General features: G+C 47.2%; 1 protein-coding gene and 1 long non-coding RNA gene across 3 annotated transcripts; one reads left to right on the top strand and one right to left on the bottom strand.

The window, feature by feature from the left end:
* Positions 1-3,492, bottom strand: LOC135561780 (uncharacterized). Its single transcript, XR_010459648.1, has 8 exons — positions 2,634-3,492; positions 2,370-2,546; positions 2,218-2,279; positions 2,049-2,135; positions 1,678-1,961; positions 912-1,598; positions 520-631; positions 1-425 (listed from the first exon to the last, which is right to left on the bottom strand). It is a non-coding gene; the product is annotated as an uncharacterized LOC135561780 (long non-coding RNA).
* Positions 3,493-3,766: 274 nt separating this feature from the next.
* LOC115115809 (equilibrative nucleobase transporter 1-like) lies at positions 3,767-20,132 on the top strand. Of its 2 annotated transcripts, XM_065003600.1 has the most exons (13): positions 3,767-4,871; positions 5,275-5,652; positions 6,051-6,180; positions 10,082-10,128; positions 10,275-10,351; positions 10,456-10,548; positions 12,336-12,475; positions 12,601-12,788; positions 13,965-14,108; positions 15,098-15,205; positions 18,539-18,725; positions 19,041-19,164; positions 19,502-20,132. In XM_065003600.1, the coding sequence occupies exons 2-13, from the start codon at positions 5,421-5,423 to the stop codon at positions 19,661-19,663; spliced, it is 1,632 nt and encodes a 543-aa protein (XP_064859672.1). In that variant the 5' UTR covers positions 3,767-4,871; positions 5,275-5,420; the 3' UTR covers positions 19,664-20,132. The 2 variants fall into 2 exon arrangements, with proteins under 2 accessions (XP_064859672.1, XP_064859673.1); XM_065003601.1 differs by lacking the exon at positions 19,502-20,132 and having other exon boundaries at positions 3,767-5,652; positions 18,539-18,738; positions 19,041-19,154.
* Positions 20,133-20,259: the final 127 nt, after the last annotated feature.

Below are 20,259 nucleotides of genomic sequence, written 5' to 3'. Positions count from 1 at the left end.
CCCAAATTCCTCTGCCACCGCAGGACATATTTAACCAAAATTGAAAGCACACATACTAACTAAAATAATTCAACACATATTGGTCCCTCAGCAGCCGACCACTGTCGTCATCAGGGAAGATTGCCGGATTGTCCCAGTCCATGGCTGGTGGCACTCTGGGGGCCCTCTCCTTCCTCAGGCAGGCCACATTGTGGAGGACAGCACAAGCCACAGTAATATCACATGCCCTAACAGGGCTGACCCTTAATTTGTGAAGGCAGTGAAAGCGTGCCTTCAGGAGGCCAAAGGTCATTTCAACTCTGGCCCTGGTCCTGGCATGGGCATGGTTGTAGGCCTGCTGTGCTTCCTGGGGGTCTGTGAAAGGTGTCAGGAGAAAAGGCTGGCAGCCATACCCCTGTCTCCCAGCAACACACCAGAGAATTCACCTGTCAACACAAAATCTCATCATTACTACCTCATAAACACAGTGATATTCTTGACACAGCCATGATGGTTATAAATAGGGGTTGTGTGGCTTACCTTGTGATAGGCACTGATAGATTTCAGAGGCCCGAAAGATTCTGGAGTCATGGACTGAGCCAGGCCATTTTGCCACAACATTGCTGATCACACAGTCAGCATTGCAGACCATCTGAAATCATAAGATGAGGAATATTACACCAATCAATGCACATCACTGGCAATGCAGAGTGTTCGTCAATGGACAATATCAAAAGTTATGTTCACCTGAACATTAATGCTGTGAAAGGATTTCCTATTCACAAAATCGGCCTCATGGGCACCTGAGGGGGCTTTTATCCTTATGTGTGTGCAGTCCACTGCACCAATGACATTGGGGAAACCTGTCACACAAAGTAATGAGTATCCTACTATGTGTTAACAGTTGTCCTGTAATTTGTAGATCCTCTTACCTGCAATCCTATAGAACTCCTCTTTGATGTCACAGAGTCTTCTGTGGCCAGGGAAGGAGATGAAGACATCTGCTAATGCTTTGATAGCCAGACACACACTCCTTATTGTGCGGCAAATTGTGGCCTTGTTCAGCTGTTCTGCATCCCCCACTGAGTACAGGAAGGCTCCACTAGCAAAAAAGCGCAAGGCCACACAAACCATTTGCTCCACACTCAGTGCATGGCTCCGTGCAGTGCGGTGCTTAATCCTGGGACCCAGTAGTCTGCATAGATACCTGATGCCATCTGCAGAAAACCTGTATCTTTCATATAGATGGTCATCAGGGAAGGCCAGTGGGTCCAACCGGTCCCTGAAGACCCTTTCTCGCCTGAAGGCTCTCCTCAGCACAAGTGCTTCTTCATCCACCACATCTCGCACGAATGGGCATGCCATTGTCAGAGCAGAAAGGAACACACAATTTTGGGCCTTCATATAGGCTAGTGGCCACACCTGGTGCTGGGGGTGGGCAAAAGAGGGCGATGCCTTATAACGATGACTTGGTTGTACTGATTGCTGGGAAAATAAAAAAAACCTTAGAAAGATGCCACCGTCCTGTGTGCTCACAATAAGAGCTCATATGTCATGGCTCACTTGACTTTACGAGAATATACCTAATTTTTATTTTGAGCTGTGTCATCTTCTTGGAGCTGGGGGAGGAAAGAAAAATAATGATTAATACATTTGTGTTACAGTTAGCATACAGTGTACATTGAAGGCATATCTCACCTCCCTCTCAAGTTTTTTTATTTCAAGGTCCAGTTTCCTAATTGTCCTCTTTTTTATTTCGGACTCCAGTGCAAGATTTTCCATCTTTTTCTTCTTGTACTGAATGTCTATGTCTGCCAGTTCTATTTGGCGCCGGAGGTGGTTGCCATACAACTTTCTGATAGCTTGTGAGCTCTGTGAACACAATACAATTAGCGCAGCTGGAATTTGGCAGGATGTGGTGTCCTTTTATTAATACGCACTATGTTGCCAGGCTGGTTTTCCCACTGTATAGCATCTGGGTCCTGTAAAAGAAATTAGATTTTTTGATTTTGATGAGGACTCCTCACCATTGTAGAGTGAATAGTACTTTCACAGTCTTAACATGATACCTCATGCCTTCTGGAATCCAGAGAGATGGTCTCCTCCTCATCATCGTCTCCATCATGTGCTGTTGCTGCTGCACTGGAGCCTTCACCCTATCACATTTAATCGGATTCATATTGAAGCTAGTAGACAAGACATGCCAGGCCTACAGTATGTCTTTGATGGAGTACTCACTGGATCAGCATCGTCTGGTGCTTGTGCTGGTGGCTCTAACAGGAACACAGTGCTGCCAGGCACTGCAAGGCAATAGGTAAACCAAAGTCAGACAGTCCAAATTGATTCAATATGAATGTGGTTGTATCCCATGTAGAGATGGAAGGACATACCTTGAATGAAGCGGGTGGCATCTTGGGAGGAACCTATGCTCGTCTCTTTCCCCCCAGGGATCCCCTCTAAGACGGGCCTGCCTTTATTTAGTTCCAAGGCCATGTCCTCTGCTGGGGTAAGGTCAGCCTTTGGTGACCCACCACCCGTGCCTTGTCTGTGGGTATTCTTTTTCACTGCTAAAACAGTACAGACAATGTGTGAGCAGGCACCTTCTGGGTACAATATATGCTTGTGCTTTGTTAAATATTAGTCAGGGACCATACCATTCTGCAGAATGTTCTTGTATTTGATTTTGACCTGCTGCCATGTCCGTTTTGGCCCGTTCATGTTTAATCTACACACACACACACACACACACACACACACACACACACACACACACACACACACACACATTTAATGGAGTCACACTGCAAAAAATTACTTGGTATTTTTGTCTTGTTTTCAGTAAAAATATCAAAAAGTTTATCATAGCTTTATACAGTGTGATGGAGTTACTTTACTCAATTTCACTCATATCTGCAGTGCATTTCAATTAAAAATTTAACCGTTTCATAATTACAGTACAACTGCATTTTTGGAGATGTGAATTAAATATTTGAATTGTAATTGTGATGTTTCAGCGGAGCGGTGAGTGTGTAATTGTGCACTACTTACGCATTCAGGCGGTCTGCAATACTTTGCCACGCTTTTTCTCTTTGCTTTATCACTGTGGCGGTGTTGCCTTTCTTCTTAATTATATCTTTTACCTCCTCGTATGCCTCCATGAGGATTTGTGCTTCCGACGGGGAAAAGTACGCGGCTCTAGTTGCCATGGTAAATCAGTTCATCTGTGATCTGTGGCGGGGTCTATTTGAGTGAGCCTTGAGCGCGCACCTATCCAGGATTGGTTTCACCTGGCTTAATGAATCCGTGTCTGCTCATCCTGGCTTGGTCTTTGTGCAACCAATTAAGCCTGGACGCACATGTTTTGGCTTCATTGAGCTCAGCTGAGTCATTTATCCCGGATGTCTTAATTCTACTTTTGTGCAACAGGCCCCAGACCTTGAGGTAAACAAACAGAACTTAAACTAACGTAAACCTTTGTAACCTGTTAGCTGTTAGTTCTGACAGCGGCTAGTAGACGAGACGACCTCTGACCTTGTCACAGCTCACAGCACTCCTCTAGTCTGGTTGGACTGTTGTGGAGGCAGACAGAGGAACTGCATGTGTGTCTGAGAGCAGGATCTTTGGGGACAAGGACAGTACAGCCACAGACAGATACACCACTGGGAGGAGCCAAGGCACTCCAATGAACTAATGAGAGCCTAAGTAGAGGATGATTGACACACTGAAGCCCCCGCCCCCCTCCCTCCAGCCACTGCCAATAATGTGTCTGATAAAGCGTCAGGCCTTTCCTGTGTCAGCCTGCACATAGCTGCAACCAGGACACAACCTCAGTCAGTGACTCCGCATAAAACTGCCAACTGGGACACCAGCCAACATGGAACACCCTGAGGCATTCTCTCCAGCCGACAACATGGAACACCCTGAGGCATTCTCTCCAGCCGACAACATGGAACACCTTGAGGCATTCTCTCCAGCCGACAACATGGAACACCCTGAGGCATTCTCTCCAGCCGACAACATGGAACACCCTGAGGCATTCTCTCCAACCTACAACATGGAACACCCTGAGGCATTCTCTCCAGCCGACAACATGGAACACCCTGAGGCATTCTCTCCAGCCGACAACATGGAACACACTGAGGCATTCTCTCCAACCGACAACATGGACTTTGGGAACCTGGCTTCAATCGGTGGGGGGGCAGCCTTTTAGGGAGGCAAGCAATTTAAACCAGTGAACCAGTTAGAACCAGTGAGCCAGTTAGAACCAGTGAACCAGTTAGAACCAGTGAACCAGTTAGAACCAGTGAACCAGTTAGAACCAGTGAGACAGTTAGAACCAGTGAATCAGTTAGAACCAGTGAGACAGTTAGAACCAGTTAGAACCAGTGAACCAGTTAGAACCAGTGAGACAGTTAGAACCAGTGAATCAGTTAGAACCAGTGAATCAGTTAGAACCAGTTAGAACCAGTGAACCAGTTTGAACCAGTGAACCAGTTAGAACCAGTGAGACAGTTAGAACCAGTGAATCAGTTAGAACCAGTGAATCAGTTAGAACCAGTTAGAACCAGTGAACCAGTTTGAACCAGTGAACCAGTTAGAACCAGTGAGACAGTTAGAACCAGTGAATCAGTTAGAACCAGTGAGACAGTTAGAACCAGTTAGAACCAGTGAACCAGTTAGAACCAGTGAGACAGTTAGAACCAGTGAATCAGTTAGAACCAGTGAACCAGTTAGAACCAGTGAACCAGTTAGAACCAGTGAGTAAGTCAGATGAGTTGAACCAGTGAGCAGACAGAGAGAACTATGTGGTACTATAGAGACCAGAGAACTACGATGAACACTGTGTTCTGAGAGAGAAGATGACAGAGGCAACACTGTTGGCCCTTCTACAGGTAGAGTGTGTGTGTGTGCATAGTATGCATCTTGTGAGTATGTTTGCTTTTGTGCCCAGTGTATCTGGGTTAACGGTGTATTTGCTGTTACATAGCAATACTATGTAACAGAGTTTCAGGAGCAGTGCCCTCTGTGCGTGTGTACTATGTGTACTGTGTGTAGTGTGTGTACTGTGTGTGAGAACCTAGTGCTATAGTGCCAGATGTAGTGAAAGAAAGGTTAAGGTTAATAGTTTGTGTTCATGTTCTACTAATTCTAGTCAATGCAGATCAACACGGTGAAGTGTGAGGTAAACTAGCTGCAGGGGGGTTCACTGCCCTCATTTATTTTAGTACTTCATATTTTGGCGCTAGTCCCGCCTCATCTCCTCTTACTTTCCAAAAATACCCCTGGGGCTGAAAGGGGGCACCAATGCTGTGGTCAGAAATTGAGGGACCCACCACCACTACTACCGAGCTTCACCACCACCCCTCTGACCAGCAACACAAAGTCCCATAGGAGGAACCCGGAAGTGAAGCAGGAAGTAAGCGGCAGTGGCAGCAGAAAGCATGCTGGGATGTGGGGGCGGGGCCAAGCTGCGCCACAGTTTGACGGTGGCCTCGGGATTCGTTGAAAACCTGTGTTTCTCGGGGATAGCGTACGGCTGGGCGTCGCTGGTGTTCATCCTTAAGAACGATGGCTACTTCAGTGACCTCTGTGACATCACTGCCAACGCCACTGACCCCGGTGACATTATCACGTTGTCAGGGGAGCGGCCCAGTGATAACATCATACAGTCAGGTGAGTCATGAGCTCGCACACACAACCTCTTTCTCACACACACAACCTCTTTCTCACACACACACAACCTCTTTCTCACACACACTTTCTCTCTCTCACACACAAAACCTCTTTCTCACACACACAAAAGCGACTGAAGCTCACAAAATGCTCTCTCCCCCATCCCTCCTCTCTCTCTGAGACACCAGTAGACAGGACGAACAGTTCTCTCTGGTCTCTCCATCCATCTTTCCTTCTCGCCCTCTCTCCAATCCCAGCCCTCCATCTTTCTCTCTCTCTGTCTCAAAATGTAGTAGACAGGAGACAGGATGAACAGTCCTCTCTCTCCGACATCCCGCCATCTCTCTCTCTCTCACTCTCTCTCTATCTCTCTCACTCTCTCTCTCTCTCTCTCTCAGACTGTAGTGGGCAGGATGAACAGTTCTCTCTGGTCTTCACCGTCGCCTCCTTCTCCATGAACTTCCTGCGTTTTCCTCTGGGCTTCCTGTTCGACCGCTTCGGCACCATGGCGACCAGGCTCCTGGCCACGTGAGAATGTTTTATTATTGTAAAAAAAATGTATTGATGCCCAACATTTATTTTTGGGGTCAACTGACTGGTGAGTGTCGTTTTTACAACAATGGCTTTGTCTGAAATAGAACCCTATTCCCTATTAGTGTCCTACTGTTGACCAGAGCCCTACACTATGAGCCCCGGTCTAAAGTAGTGCACTGGGACAGGGTGTGAAATGAATTTCCAGGTGAACCAAAAGGAGAGCAGTTATTGATAAAAATCTATCAAAAATCTATCCGGTTTATTCCAAGAGTTCAGGGAGAACCTCCAGAACAGAAGCAGAGAACATTTCTAATGTTAATCACATTGTCACAGAAGATTCTGGAAACACCAGCCTGAGAGACTTGTAGGAATTCTCATCATCAGCTGCTACAGAATTACAGTGTCACAGAGACACAGTGTGTCTGGTTCCAAACCTGAACCACATTCAACACCAGCAGACATTTATACCGGCAGTTCAACAGGTCAAAGGTTGGGACGTCCCCTCTGGGCACAGACGTCAGTTCAACAGGTCAAAGGTTGGGACGTCCCCTCTGGGCACAGACGTCAGTTCAACAGGTCAAAGGTTGGGACGTCCCCACTGGGCACAGACGTCAGTTCAACAGGTCAAAGGTTGGGACGTCCCCTCTGGGCACAGACGTCAGTTCAACAGGTCAAAGGTTGGGACGTCCCCTCTGGGCACAGACGTCAGTTCAACAGGTCAAACGTTGGGACGTCCCCTCTGGGCACAGACGTCAGTTCAACAGGTCAAAGGTTGGGACGTCCCCTCTGGGCACAGACGTCAGTTCAACAGGTCAAAGGTTGGGACGTCCCCTCTGGGCACAGACGTCAGTTCAACAGGTCAAAGGTTGGGACGTCCCCACTGGGCACAGACGTCAGTTCAACAGGTCAAAGGTTGGGACGTCCCCTCTGGGCACAGACGTCAGTTCAACAGGTCAAAGGTTGGGACGTCCCCTCTGGGCACAGACGTCAGTTCAACAGGTCAAAGGTTGGGACGTCCCCTCTGGGCACAGACGTCAGTTCAACAGGTCAAAGGTTGGGACGTCCCCTCTGGGCACAGACGTCAGTTCAACAGGTCAAAGGTTGGGACGTCCCCTCTGGGCACAGACGTCAGTTCAACAGGTCAAAGGTTGGGACGTCCCCTCTGGGCACAGACGTCAGTTCAACAGGTCAAAGGTTGGGACGTCCCCACTGGGCACAGACGTCAGTTCAACGTCTAGTTTTCATTTACATTTGGTTGAGTTGTCAACTGACGTGAATTCAACGCTAAATCAATAACAAACCAAAAAAATCACCACTTCGTTGGATTTAAGTAAAACGTTTGGGGTGACAATATATGACATAATCTGACGTTTGAAGACTTGTCAAATCCAATTAGTTTTCCACGTTGATTCAACGTCAATTACGTCGATGTTTTGGCTTGAAATGATGTGGAAACAACATGGATTCAACAACTTTTTGTCCAGTGGGTCAGTACTTAGTTCCAACCAATAATTATAAACTAACAGGGTTAATTAAACATGATTAACACCTGTTTCCCTCCCCAAAGGAAAGCATCTGTCTGCGTCTCCCCGCACATACAATCATGTTTATTACATATCAATCCATATCAACAGAAAATGAAATACAAGAAACTCATTTCTCCAATAATTTCCCATTACAGGCTGTCATTTCAGATACAGACAGTTGTGTTTATAGATTTATTTCGCTGACAATGATTTTATTTAATTGTTTAATTTTTAATTTCACCTTTATTTAACCAGGTAGGCTAGTTGAGAACAAGTTCTCATTTGCAACTGCGACCTGGCCAAGATAAAGCATAGCAATTTGACACATACAACAACACAGAGTTACACATGGAATAAACAAAACATACAGTCAATAATACAGTAGAAAAAGTCTATATACAGTGAGTGCAAATGAGGTAAGTTAAGGATATAAATAGGCCATGGTGGCGAAGTAAATACAATATAGCAATTAAACACTGGAATGGTAGATCGGCAGAAGATGAATGTGCAGGTAGAGATACTGGGGTGCAAAGGAGCAAAATAAATAAATACCAGTATGGGGATGAGGTAGATAGATGGGCTGTTTACATGATGACAATGGTGATGGTATTTTCCACATTTTGTTACGTTACAGCCTTTGTCAAAAAATTGATTACATTGTTTTCCCCCCTCATCAATCTGCACACAATACCCCATAATGACAAAGCAAAAACTGGTTTTTGGAAATGTTTGCTAATCTATTCAAAATAAAAAACTGATATCACATTTACATAAGTATTCAGACCTTTTACTCATGTACTTTGTTGAAGCACATTTGGCAGCGATTACAGCATTGAGTCTTCTTTGGTATGTCGCTACAAGCTTGGCACACCTGTATTTGGGGAGTTTCTCCCATTCTCTGCAGATACTCAAGCTCTGTCAGGTTGGATGGGGAGCGTTGCTGCACAGCTTTTTTCAGGTCTTTTCAGACATTTTCGATCAGATTCATGTCTGGGCCACTTCACGACATTGAGACTTGTCCCAAAGCCACTCCTGCGTTGTCTTGGCTGTGTGCTTAGGGTCATCGTCCTGTTGGAAGGTGAACCTTCACCCCAGTCTGAGGTCCTGAGCGCTCTGGAGCAGGTTTTCATCAAGGACCTCTCTGTACTTTGCGCCATTCATATTTCCCTCAATCCTGACTAGTCTCTCAGTCCCTGCCTCTGAAAAACATCCCCACAGCATGATGCTGCCACCACCATAATTCACTGTAGGGATGGTGCCAGGTTTCGTACAAATGTGATGCTTGGCATTCAGGCCAACATTTAGTTTCTCATGAACTGAGAGTCTTTAGGTGCCTTTTGGCAAAATCCAAGCGGGATGTCATGTGCCTTTTACTGAGGAGTGGTTTCCGTCTGGCCACTCTACTATAAAGGCCTAATTGGTAGAGTGCTGCAGAGATGGTTGTCCTTCTGGAAGGTTCTCCCATCTCCACAGAAGACCTATAGAGCTCTGTCAGAGTGACCATTGGGTTCTTGGTCACCTCCCTGACCAAGGCCCTTCTCCCCCGATTGCTCAGTTTGGCTGGGCGGCCAACTCTAGGAAGAGTCTTGGTGGTTCCAAACTTCTTCCATTTAAGAATGATGGTCAATGTGTTCTTGGGGACTTTAATGCTGCAGAATTTTTTTGTACCCTTCCACAGATCTGTGCCTTGACATAATCCTGTCTTGGAGCTCTACAGACAATTCCTTTGGCGTCATGACTTGGTTTTTGCTCTGACATACACTGTCAACTGTGGGACCTTATATATACAGGTGTGTGCCTTTCTAAATCATGTCCAGTCAATTGAATTTACCACAGGTGGATTCCAATCAAGTTGTAGAAGCATCTCAAGGATGATCAATAGAAACAGGATACACCTGGGCTCAATTTCGAGTCTTGAAGCAAAGGGTCTGAATACTTATGCAAATAAGGTATTTATTTTATTTCTAAAACCTGTTTTGACTTCCTTATTATGGGGTATTGTGTGTAGATTGCTGAGGATTTGTTTTAAATATATTTTTAGAATACGGCTTTGTGGATAAAGTCAAGGGGTCTGAATACTATCCCAAAGCACTGTCTCTCTAAATCAATGTTATCATGACACCAAACCATCACAAAACTACCTATGTTCATACCCTCCCTCGCCCCTACCACCCTCACTCGCCCCTACCACCCTACCTCGCCCCTACCACCCTCCCTCGCCCCCCCTACCACCCCCTCGCCCTACCACCCCCCGCCCCTACCACCCCCTCGCCCCTACCACCCCCCCCCCCCCTCGCCCTACCACCCCCTCGCCCCCTACCACCCTCCCTCGCCCCTACCACCCTCCCTGCCTGTGTCTTCTTTTCTAGATGTCTGTACACCACGGGGACCTTGTTGATAACTGTCTCCAGTCCAGGTATTTTTATAACATATTGAAATGTCGGTTTGCGTGTCTTGACCTTCGGTCTTTAATTGACGTTTTATTTTTTTATTGAGGAATTATTGCTTTGTCCTCACCCTCCCCCCACCCCCCCCCCCCCCTCTTCTCTCTCACACACACAGAGCAGTCAGCGTTGCTGTTTCCTGCCATCTCGTGCCTGATCACATCTGGAATGTTGTTCTACACCACCAACGCTCAGGTTGGTCTCTTTCAAAGCTACAGTCTGTCATCTCCATGTCATGACATGCATTTGGTCAACAGATGGTAAACTAGTGGTCATCTCTGTACCTCTGTCTTCTTAAGGTGGGGAACCTGTTCGACAGCCACCGTTCCACGGTCATATCGGTCTACGCCGGGGCCTTTGACTCCTCCGCCGCTGTCTTCCTCATCATCAAGGTAACACAGCATCTTCCTTATGACTATTCCTCAATGTGGGACAGGTTTCCTTATGACTATTCCTCAATGTGGGTCAGGTTTCCTTATGACTATACCTCAATGTGGGACAGGTTTCCTTATGACTATTCCTCAATGTGGGACAGGTTTCCTTATGACTATTCCTCAATGTGGGACAGGTTTCCTTATGACTATCCTTATGACTATTCCTCAATGTGGGACAGGTTTCCTTATGACTATTCCTCAATGTGGGACAGGTTTCCTTATGACTATTACTCAATGTGGGACAGGTTTCCTTATGACTATCCTTATGACTATTCCTCAATGTGGGACAGGTTTCCTTATGACTATCCTTATGACTATTCCTCAATGTGGGACAGGTATCCTTATGACTATCCTTATGACTATTCCTCAATGTGGGACAGGTTTCCTTATGACTATCCTTATGACTATTCCTCAATGTGGGACAGGTATCCTTATGACTATCCTTATGACTATTCCTCAATGTGGGACAGGTATCCTTATGACTATCCTTATGACTATTCCTCAATGTGGGACAGGTATCCTTATGACTATCCTTATGACTATTCCTCAATGTGGGACAGGTATCCTTATGACTATCCTTATGACTATTCCTCAATGTGGGACAGGTTTCCTTATGACTATTCCTCAATGTGGGACAGGTTTCCTTATGACTATTCCTCAATGTGGGACAGGTTTCCTTATGACTATTCCTCAATGTGGGACAGGTTTCCTTATGACTATCCTTATGACTATTCCTCAATGTGGGACAGGTATCCTTATGACTATTCCTCAATGTGGGACAGGTTTCCTTATGATCTATTCCTCAATGTGGGACAGGTATCCTTATGACTATCCTTATGACTATTCCTCAATGTGGGACAGGTTTCCTTATGACTATTCCTCAATGTGGGACAGGTATCCTTATGACTATCCTTATGACTATTCCTCAATGTGGGACAGGTTTCCTTATGACTATCCTTATGACTATTCCTCAATGTGGGACAGGTATCCTTATGACTATTCCTCAATGTGGGACAGGTTTCCTTATGACTATTCCTCAATGTGGGACAGGTTTCCTTATGACTATTCCTCAATGTGGGACAGGTTTCCTTATGACTATCCTTATGACTATTCCTCAATGTGGGACAGGTTTCCTTATGACTATTCCTCCTGACTTGAATATTCCTTGATGTGGGACATGTTTAATGAGGGTTTATACTGTTGGAAACCTCCTGACTTCCTCAATACTCCTCAATGTGGGACAGGTTTAATGAGGGTTTATACTGTTGGAAACCTCCTGACTTCCTCAATACTCCTCAATGTGGGACAGGTTTAATGAGGGTTTATACTGTTGGAAACCTCCTGACTTCCTCAATACTCCTCAATGTGGGACAGATTTCTGGTGTTTGAACTGTTTAAAACCTTCTGACTTCCTGAATTTTCCTCAATTTGGGACAGATTTCCGGTGTTTGAACTGTTGCACAGTCAGCACCTGCTGTTTTCAGAAGGGACTACAACAACTGAAATGTAGCATCTCTAGATGAAACATGAATCCAAACGGTCATTAATGATTTGCTTCTCCTTAATCTGACCTTTGACTGACTGCTTAATTCCATTGTGACAGATGCAAACTTAGCTCAGGCAAAAACATTAATGATTTAAGTAATCACTGATAATCAAAAGCGGTGAAGTAAGGATTCATACATGCTGTATATAACCTCTCCCTCTTCCTCTCTCTCCCTCTTCCTCTCTCTCTATTTCTGAAGTTTTTGTATGAAAGAGGGGTCTCTTTCCACTCCTCCTTCCTCGTTCTCTCCGTCTGCAGCGTCATCCACGTCTTCCGGACGTTCTTCCTCATGCCCAAGACCCACATCCCCTACCCACTCCCCGACAGATACGCTTACGGGTCAGAAGAACTATGACTCCCACGATGCACCACCACACCACACAACCTGACCACTATGGAAGCCAAACAGGACTGTCGCCGCCATGATTTTAAAGCGGTGACTCTGACTCAGCTCTTTGTGACAGGGTGAGCTGCGGTGGCCGGCGTTGGGAGAAAGGGGGAGAGAGAGGAGAAAAGAACGGAGGAGGAGGAGAGAGAAAAGGAGATGTGAATGCCAGATATCAGAAGAATGCTGTGTTACAGAAGGCTGAGAGTGCCCCGCTGCAGTTGCAGGACAAAGCAGGACCTTCCAGACCCGATCAGCCTGAGAGAGGTAAGAAACCTGGTCATCCCAGTCAATTCAAATAAATACAAAGGGCTTTATTGGCATGAAATAGTCCTACATATTGTAAAGGTTACTAAAAAGCACTGAGAAAGTGAGCAACGTCATTCACTCTCAGACACCTCATACAGCCACACAAGCATCATAGAATATTGCCCCAACCAACACCCAGTCTCTGTCCTCCTCCCTTCCTCCATCTCTCCCTCTCTCTCTGTCCTCCTCCCTTCCTCCATCTCTCCCTCTCTCTCTGTCCTCCTGCCTTCCTCCGTTTCTCCCTCTCTCTCTGTCCTCCTCCCTTCCTCCATCTCTCCCTCTCTCTCTGTCCTCCTCCCTTCCTCCATCTCTCCCTCTCTCTCTGTCCTCCTGCCTTCCTCCGTTTCTCCCTCTCTCTCTGTCCTCCTCCCTTCCTCCATCTCTCCCTCTCTCTCTGTCCTCCTCCCTTCCTCCATCTCTCCCTCTCTCTGTCCTCCTGCCTTCCTCCGTTTCTCCCTCTCTCTCTGTCCTCCTCCCTTCCTCCATCTCTCCCCCTCTCTCTGTCCTCCTCCCTTCCTCCATCTCTCCCTCTCTCTCTGTCCTCCTGCCTTCCTCCGTTTCTCCCTCTCTCTCTGTCCTCCTGCCTTCCTCCATCTCTCCCTCTCTCTCTGTCCTCCTGCCTCCCTCCGTTTCTCCCTCTCTCTCTGTCCTCCTGCCTTCCTCCGTTTCTCCCTCTCTCTGTCCTCCTGCCTTCCTCCGTCTCTCTCTCTCTCTGTCCTCCTCCCTTCCTCCGTCTCTCTCTCTGTCCTCCTCCCTTCCTCCGTCTCTCTCTCTCTCTGTCCTCCTCCCTTCCTCCGTCTCCCTCTCTCTCTCTCTGTCCTTCACCCCCTCCTTCTCTCTCTCTCTGTCCTTCACCCCCTCCTTCTCTCTCTGTCCTTCACCCCCTCCTTCTCTCTCCCTATCTCTCTGTCCTTCACCCCACACCTTCTCTCTCTCTGTCTCTCTCTGTCCTTCACCCCTCCCCCTCTCTCTCTCTGTCCTTCACCCCCTCCTTCTCCCTCTCTCTGTCCTTCACCCCTCTCTCTCTCTCTGTCCTTCACCCCACTCCTTCTCTCTCTCTCTATCCTTCACCCCCTCCTTCTCTCTCTCTCTCTGTCCTTCACCCCCCTCCCTCTCTCTCTCTCTCTCTCTCAGTTACCAGTTTTAGGTGTTGTGTCCTGTCCTGGTTCTTTCTGTGGCACCTGGTCTGGGTGGCTGTCATGCAGTTCTGTCACTTCCTGTTCATCGCCACGGTGAACCCCATGCTCAACCGGCTGGCCAACAGAGACCAGACCCTGGGTAAAAACTAACAGAAAAACACAAATACAACTCTTTTTCTGCCTCTGTGTAGACTACTTCTCTAATTTAGTGGTTATCAATGCTGTTCTTTTCTCTCTCTCTCTTCCTCCGCCTGTCTCTTGTTCTCTATCTCTACCCCCACCTTCTCTCTGTCTCTCTCTGTCTCTGTCTCTCTCTATCTCTGTCTCTCTCTGTCTCTATCTTTACCCCCACCTTCTCTCTCTCTCTCTGTCTCTATCTTTACCCCCACCTTCTCTCTCTCTCTGTCTCTCTCTGTCTCTATCTCTACCCCCACCTTCTCTCTGTCTCTCTCTATATCTCTGTCTCTCTCTGTCTCTATCTTTACCCCCACCTTCTCTCTGTCTCTCTCTGTCTCTATCTCTATCCCCACCTTGTCTCTGTCTCTGTCTGTCTCTGTATCTCTACCCCCACCTTATCTCTGTCTCTCTCTGTCTCTCTATCTCTACCCCCACCTTCTCTCTCTCTCTGTCTCTATCTCTACCCCCACCTTGTCTCTGTCTCTCTCTGTCTCTCTATCTCTACCCCCACCCTTCTCTCTCTCTCTGTCTCTATCTCTACCCCCACCTTGTCTCTGTCTCTCTCTGTCTCTCTATCTCTACCCCCACCTTCTCTCTCTCTCTCTCTCTCTCTCTGTCTCTCTACCCCCACCTTGTCTCTGTCTCTGTCTCTCTCTGTCTCTCTATCTCTACCCCCACCCTTCTCTCTCTCTCTCTCTCTCTCTCTGTCTCTCTACCCCCACCTTGTCTCTGTCTCTGTCTCTCTCTGTCTCTACCCCCACCTTGTCTCTGTCTCTCTCTGTCTCTACCCCCACCTTGTCTCTGTCTCTCTCTGTCTCTACCCCCACCTTCTCTCTCTCTCTCTCTCTGTCTCTCTATCTCTACCCCCACCTTCTCTCTCTCTCTCTCTCTGTCTCTCTATCTCTACCCCCACCTTATCTCTCTCTCTCTCTCTCTGTCTCTTTCTTTCAGTGAGTCAGTACACCAATGCCTTTGCCTTCACCCAGCTCTGTGGGGTCCTCTGTGGTCCCTGGAATGGCCTCATCATGGACAGACACAAGGGGAAGCCACTGGCTCCAGGTGGGTGACATCATAGACAAGATGGTGCTGCTATTGATAGACAACATTTACACACATTTACACACTGCTAGTGATAGACAACACACAGTCACAATGTTACCTGGTGATATGGTGCTGCTAGTGATCGACAACACACAGTCACAATGTTACCTGGTGATATGGTGCTGCTAGTGATAGACAACACACAGTCACAATGTTACCTGGTGATATGGTGCTGCTAGTGATCGACAACACACAGTCACAATGTTACCTGGTGATATGGTGCTGCTAGTGATCGACAACACACAGTCACAATGTTACCTGGTGATATGGTGCTGCTAGTGATAGACAACACAGTCACAATGTTACCTGGTGATATGGTGCTGCTAGTGATCGACAACACACAGTCACAATGTTACCTGGTGATATGGTGCTGCTAGTGATCGACAACACACAGTCACAATGTTACCTGGTGATATGGTGCTGCTAGTGATCGACAACACACAGTCACAATGTTACCTGGTGATATGGTGCTGCTAGTGATCGACAACACACAGTCACAATGTTACCTGGTGATATGGTGCTGCTAGTGATCAACAACATTTAGAGACAGAATACAGAGGAAGTTAAAACAAAGTTTACATACATTATATAATTTATATTATAAACTGGCTGGTTTGAGCCCTGAATGCTGATTGGCAGACAGCCGTAATATATCAGACCGTATTCCATGGGTATGACAAAACATGTATTTTTACGACTCTAATAACGTTGGTAACCAGTTTATAACAGCAATAAGGCACCTCAGGTTTGTGGTATTTGGCCAATATACCACGGCTAAGGGCTGTACACAGGCACTCTGCGTTGCATCGTGTATAAGAACAGAGCTTAGCCGTGGTATATTGACCATATACCTCAAACCCCCTCGGGCCTTATTGCTTAATTAGGTGTCGTTAGGTGGCCATTTTGTGAAGTAGTCTGGCCTGACTGCTGGCTGTGAATCTGCAGTTGCACTTTGTGATAACTGTTGATTGGTTGATACATTTATTGATTTCAAATCAAATTTACATTTACATTTACATTTAAGTCATTTAGCAGACGCTCTTATCCAGAGCGACTTACAAATTGGTGCATTCACCTTATGACATCCAGTGGAACAGTAGTGCATCTAAATCTTTTAAGGGGGGGGGAGGGATTACTTTATCCTATCCTAGGTATTCCTTAAAGAGGTGGGGTTTCAGGTGTCTCCGGAAGGTGGTGATTGACTCCGCTGTCCTGGCGTCGTGAGGGAGTTTGTTCCACCATTGGGGGACCAGAGCAGCGAACAGTTTTGACTGGGCTGAGCGGGAACTGTACTTCCTCAGTGGTAGGGAGGCGAGCAGGCCAGAGGTGGATGAACGCAGTGCCCTTGTTTGGGTGTAGGGCCTGATCAGAGCCTGGAGGTACTGAGGTGCCGTTCCCCTCACAGCTCCGTAGGCAAGCACCATGGTCTTGTAGCGGATGCGAGCTTCAACTGGAAGCCAGTGGAGAGAGCGGAGGAGCGGGGTAACGTGAGAGAACTTGGGAAGGTTGAACACCAGACGGGCTGCGGCGTCAAATCAAATCAAATTTATTTTTATAGCCCTTCTTACATCAGCTGATATCTCAAAGTGCTGTACGGAAACCCAGCCTAAAACCCCAAACAGCAAGCAATGCAGGTGTAGAAGCACGGTGTCTAGGAAAAACTCCCTAGAAAGGCCAAAACCTAGGAAGAAACCTAGAGAGGAAGCAGGTTATGAGGGGTGGCCAGTCCTCTTCTGGCTGTGCCGGGTGGAGATTATAACAGAACATGGCCAAGATGTTCAAATGTTCATAAATGACCAGCATGGTCAAATAATAATAATCACAGTAGCTGTCGAGGGTGCAGCAAGTCAGCACCTCAGGAGTTAATGTCAGTTGGCTTTTCATGGCCGATCATTAAGAGTATCTCTACCACTCCTGCTGTCTCTTGAGAGTTGAAAACAGCAGGTCTGGGACAGATAGCACGTCCGGTGAACAGGTCAGGGTTCCATAGCCGCAGGCAGAACAGTTGAAACTGGAGCAGCAGCACGGCCAGGTGGACTGGGGACAGCAAGGAGTCATCATGCTAGGTAGTCCTGAGGCATGGTCCTAGGGCTCAAGTCCTCCGAGAGAGAGAAAGAAAGAGAGAATTAGAGAGAGCATACTTAAATTCACACAGGACACCGGATAAGACAGGAGAAGTACTCCAGATATAACAGACTGGCCCTAGCCCCCCGACACATAAACTACTGCAGCATAAATACTGGAGGCTGAGACAGGAGGGGTCAGGAGACTCTGTGGCCCCATCCGATGATACCCCCGGACAGGGCCAAACAGGCAGGATATAACCCCACCCACTTTGCCAAAGCACAGCCCCCACACCACTAGAGGGATATCTTCAACCACCAACTTACTATCCTGAGACAAGGCCGAGTATAGCCCACAAAGATTTCCGCCACGGCACAACCCAAGGGGGGGCGCCAATCCAGACAGGAAGATCACGTCAGTGACTCAACCCACTCAAGTGACGCACCCCTCCTAGGGATGGCATGGAAGAGCACCAGTAAGCCAGTGACTCAGCCCCTGTAATAGGGTTAGAGGCAGAGAATCCCAGTGGAGAGAGGGGAACAAGCCAGGCAGAGACAGCAAGGGCGGTTCGTTGCTCCAGAGCCTTTCTGTTCACCTTCACACTCCTGTGCCAGACTACACTCAATCATATGACCCACTGAAGAGATGAGTCTTCAGTAAAGACTTAAAGGTTGAGACCGAGTTTGCGTCTCTTACATGGGTAGGCAGACCATTCCATAAAAATGGAGCTCTATAAGAGAAAGCCCTGCCTCCAGCTGTTTGCTTAGAAATTCTAGGGACAATTAGGAGGCCTGCATCTTGTGACCATAGCGTACGTGTAGGTATGTACGGCAGGACCAAATCGGAAAGATAGGTAGGAGCAAGCCCATGTAATGCTTTGTAGATTTAGATGGTGAATAAGTCCTGGAAAAGCTTACAGCTGTAATTAAAGATGGACTCCATTTATTTCAACACAGTAGACCCAAGCAACAAGCAGTTAAAATGAAAGTCATAAGTATCTCAATCAACGTTTCATCCTCACCTACCTCTTTCTGTCTTTCCCATCCCTCCCTCACCTCTCTCCCACCCCCTCCCGCCTCCCTCGGACACACTCTCCCTTCTCTCTCACCTTCTTTCTCTCCCCAAAGGAGACGAAGCAAGAAGCCGACCTGTGCTCTTCCTCTCACCTCCCTCATTCACTCACTCTGACACTCTCCCTTCTCTCTCCCCCTCTCTCTCTCCCGAAAGGAGAGACGAAGCAAGAAGCCGACCTGCGCTCCTCTTCTCTCTCCCTCTTCCTCACCTCCCTCCAGTGCCTCCTCTTCTATGTCTGCGTCTCCTCTCCTCTCCTTCCTCTCCAGTACCTCACCTTCATCCTGCAAGTCCTCAACAGTGCCTTCATCTATGGTGGACACCAAGCCTTCCTCACCATCGCGTATGTTAACAATGTGTGTATGTGTGTTATGTCTCCTATCCTAAAGCACCCCCAGCCCCACCATCACAATTTAACCCTACCTCGACCACCATTACTACTACACTACATTACTTACTTGCTTATACCATCGAGGACCACTTTGGAAATAATCATTTTAATGAATACTTTCAAGAGATATCCTCTGGGTCCACATTGTACATTTTGTTGTATATGTCTGTTACCCAAAATAAATTCAATTCAACAAAAGAAAACTCCACTAGTCATCCATTTGTTTAATCCGTCTGTCTTCTTCTTTTCCTCTCGTCTCCCCACCAGGTTTCCCGGCTGCCATTTTGGTAAATTGTCTGGTCTGACAACATCTCTGTCAGCTGTGGTTCTGCTTCTCCAGTTCCCTGTTCTACACCTCATCAGAGAGTTCCTGCATGGAGACCCTATCTATGTGAGTCAGTCAGTCAAATTCTTTATCCTACAGAAAACAGTAGGGGCCTCATACCTGTGTAATGAACTAGGGTTATATACCTTTGAGTGTTTACCAAGCCTCTCATCGAGTACCCGCTGTTGTTCTACGTATTTGGTGTATTCCAGAACTAACTGTTTCAACTAGTGAGGGGCTTGGTGATGACTAGATTGATGGAATCAGATGTGCTAGAACTGTAATACATTAAGTAAGTAGAATGGCTGGAGTACTGGAGAGGATGTTTTGGGAAACAGATAGACCACAGGCTCTGCACAAGGGGGGCTCAATCTTTGTGTTCTTCTTCCCTCCTCTCCTCCAGGTGAACGTGGGTCTGACCCTCCTCACCCTCCTCACCTTCATCCACCCCCTCCACGTCCACCTCCACTGCCGCTCTCTAGCCAGTCAGAGGAGGGCTAGGACCGAACAGGAAGTGACAAACTCAGGGTCAGAGGTCACGTGCAACAGGCTGGTGGGGATGTGACGACAACCAACAACAGTAGTGGTGCGTCTCGATAGACTAAAGTCGCTTGCTCTCCTTGTCTCCTTTCCTTTGATAACATTGATCTGATAAAATTGGTGGAAAACAGGGTCTGTGTCCCAAATAGTGCCCTATCCCCTACATGAGGCATTACTTTTGATGGGCCCTGGTTAAAAGTAGTGCCCTATATTAGGGAATAGGGTGCATTGGGGCACAAACAGGTGCCTCTGTAGGATGCCTTCCCTTCGCCATCTTGCTTTCACTTGTCCGATGTAGGTGAAGGAGAGGAGACGAGGAGAGAAAGCATCTTTAGACTGTTGGGCTGCATCCAGGACAATTGACACTACATCATGGACATTGCCACTGACTGTTCAAGGCAGGGCAAAGGAGGACAGTGACTAAAGTGAAGACCTACTGTAATGTGTGTGTTAACCTGTCTGATTGTAATAAAGAATACAACTAAACTGTGAAACAACAAAGTCCAAAGTATAGTTTAATTGATAAGTTTGAATGGTCATAATATCAATCACAATGGGTTAAATATGTCGCTCCCAAGTGACGCAGCGGTCTAAGGCACTGCATCTCAATGCTAGAGGCGT

The sequence above is a fragment of the Oncorhynchus nerka genome, linkage group LG18 (assembly GCF_034236695.1).
Source record: "Oncorhynchus nerka isolate Pitt River linkage group LG18, Oner_Uvic_2.0, whole genome shotgun sequence".
NCBI classification, from domain to species: domain Eukaryota; kingdom Metazoa; phylum Chordata; class Actinopteri; order Salmoniformes; family Salmonidae; genus Oncorhynchus; species Oncorhynchus nerka.
This window is presented reverse-complemented; position numbering and strand designations above follow the sequence as displayed.

Coding starts and splice junctions, on each gene's coding strand:
- LOC115115809 (XM_065003600.1), top strand. CDS start 5,421: ATGCTGGGATGTGGGGGCGGGGCCAAGCTGCGCCACAGTTTGACGGTG. Junction 10,352..10,455: donor TCTACACCACCAACGCTCAG/GTTGGTCTCTTT, acceptor TGTCTTCTTAAG/GTGGGGAACCTGTTCGACAG. Junction 12,789..13,964: donor ACCCGATCAGCCTGAGAGAG/GTAAGAAACCTG, acceptor TCTCTCTCTCAG/TTACCAGTTTTAGGTGTTGT.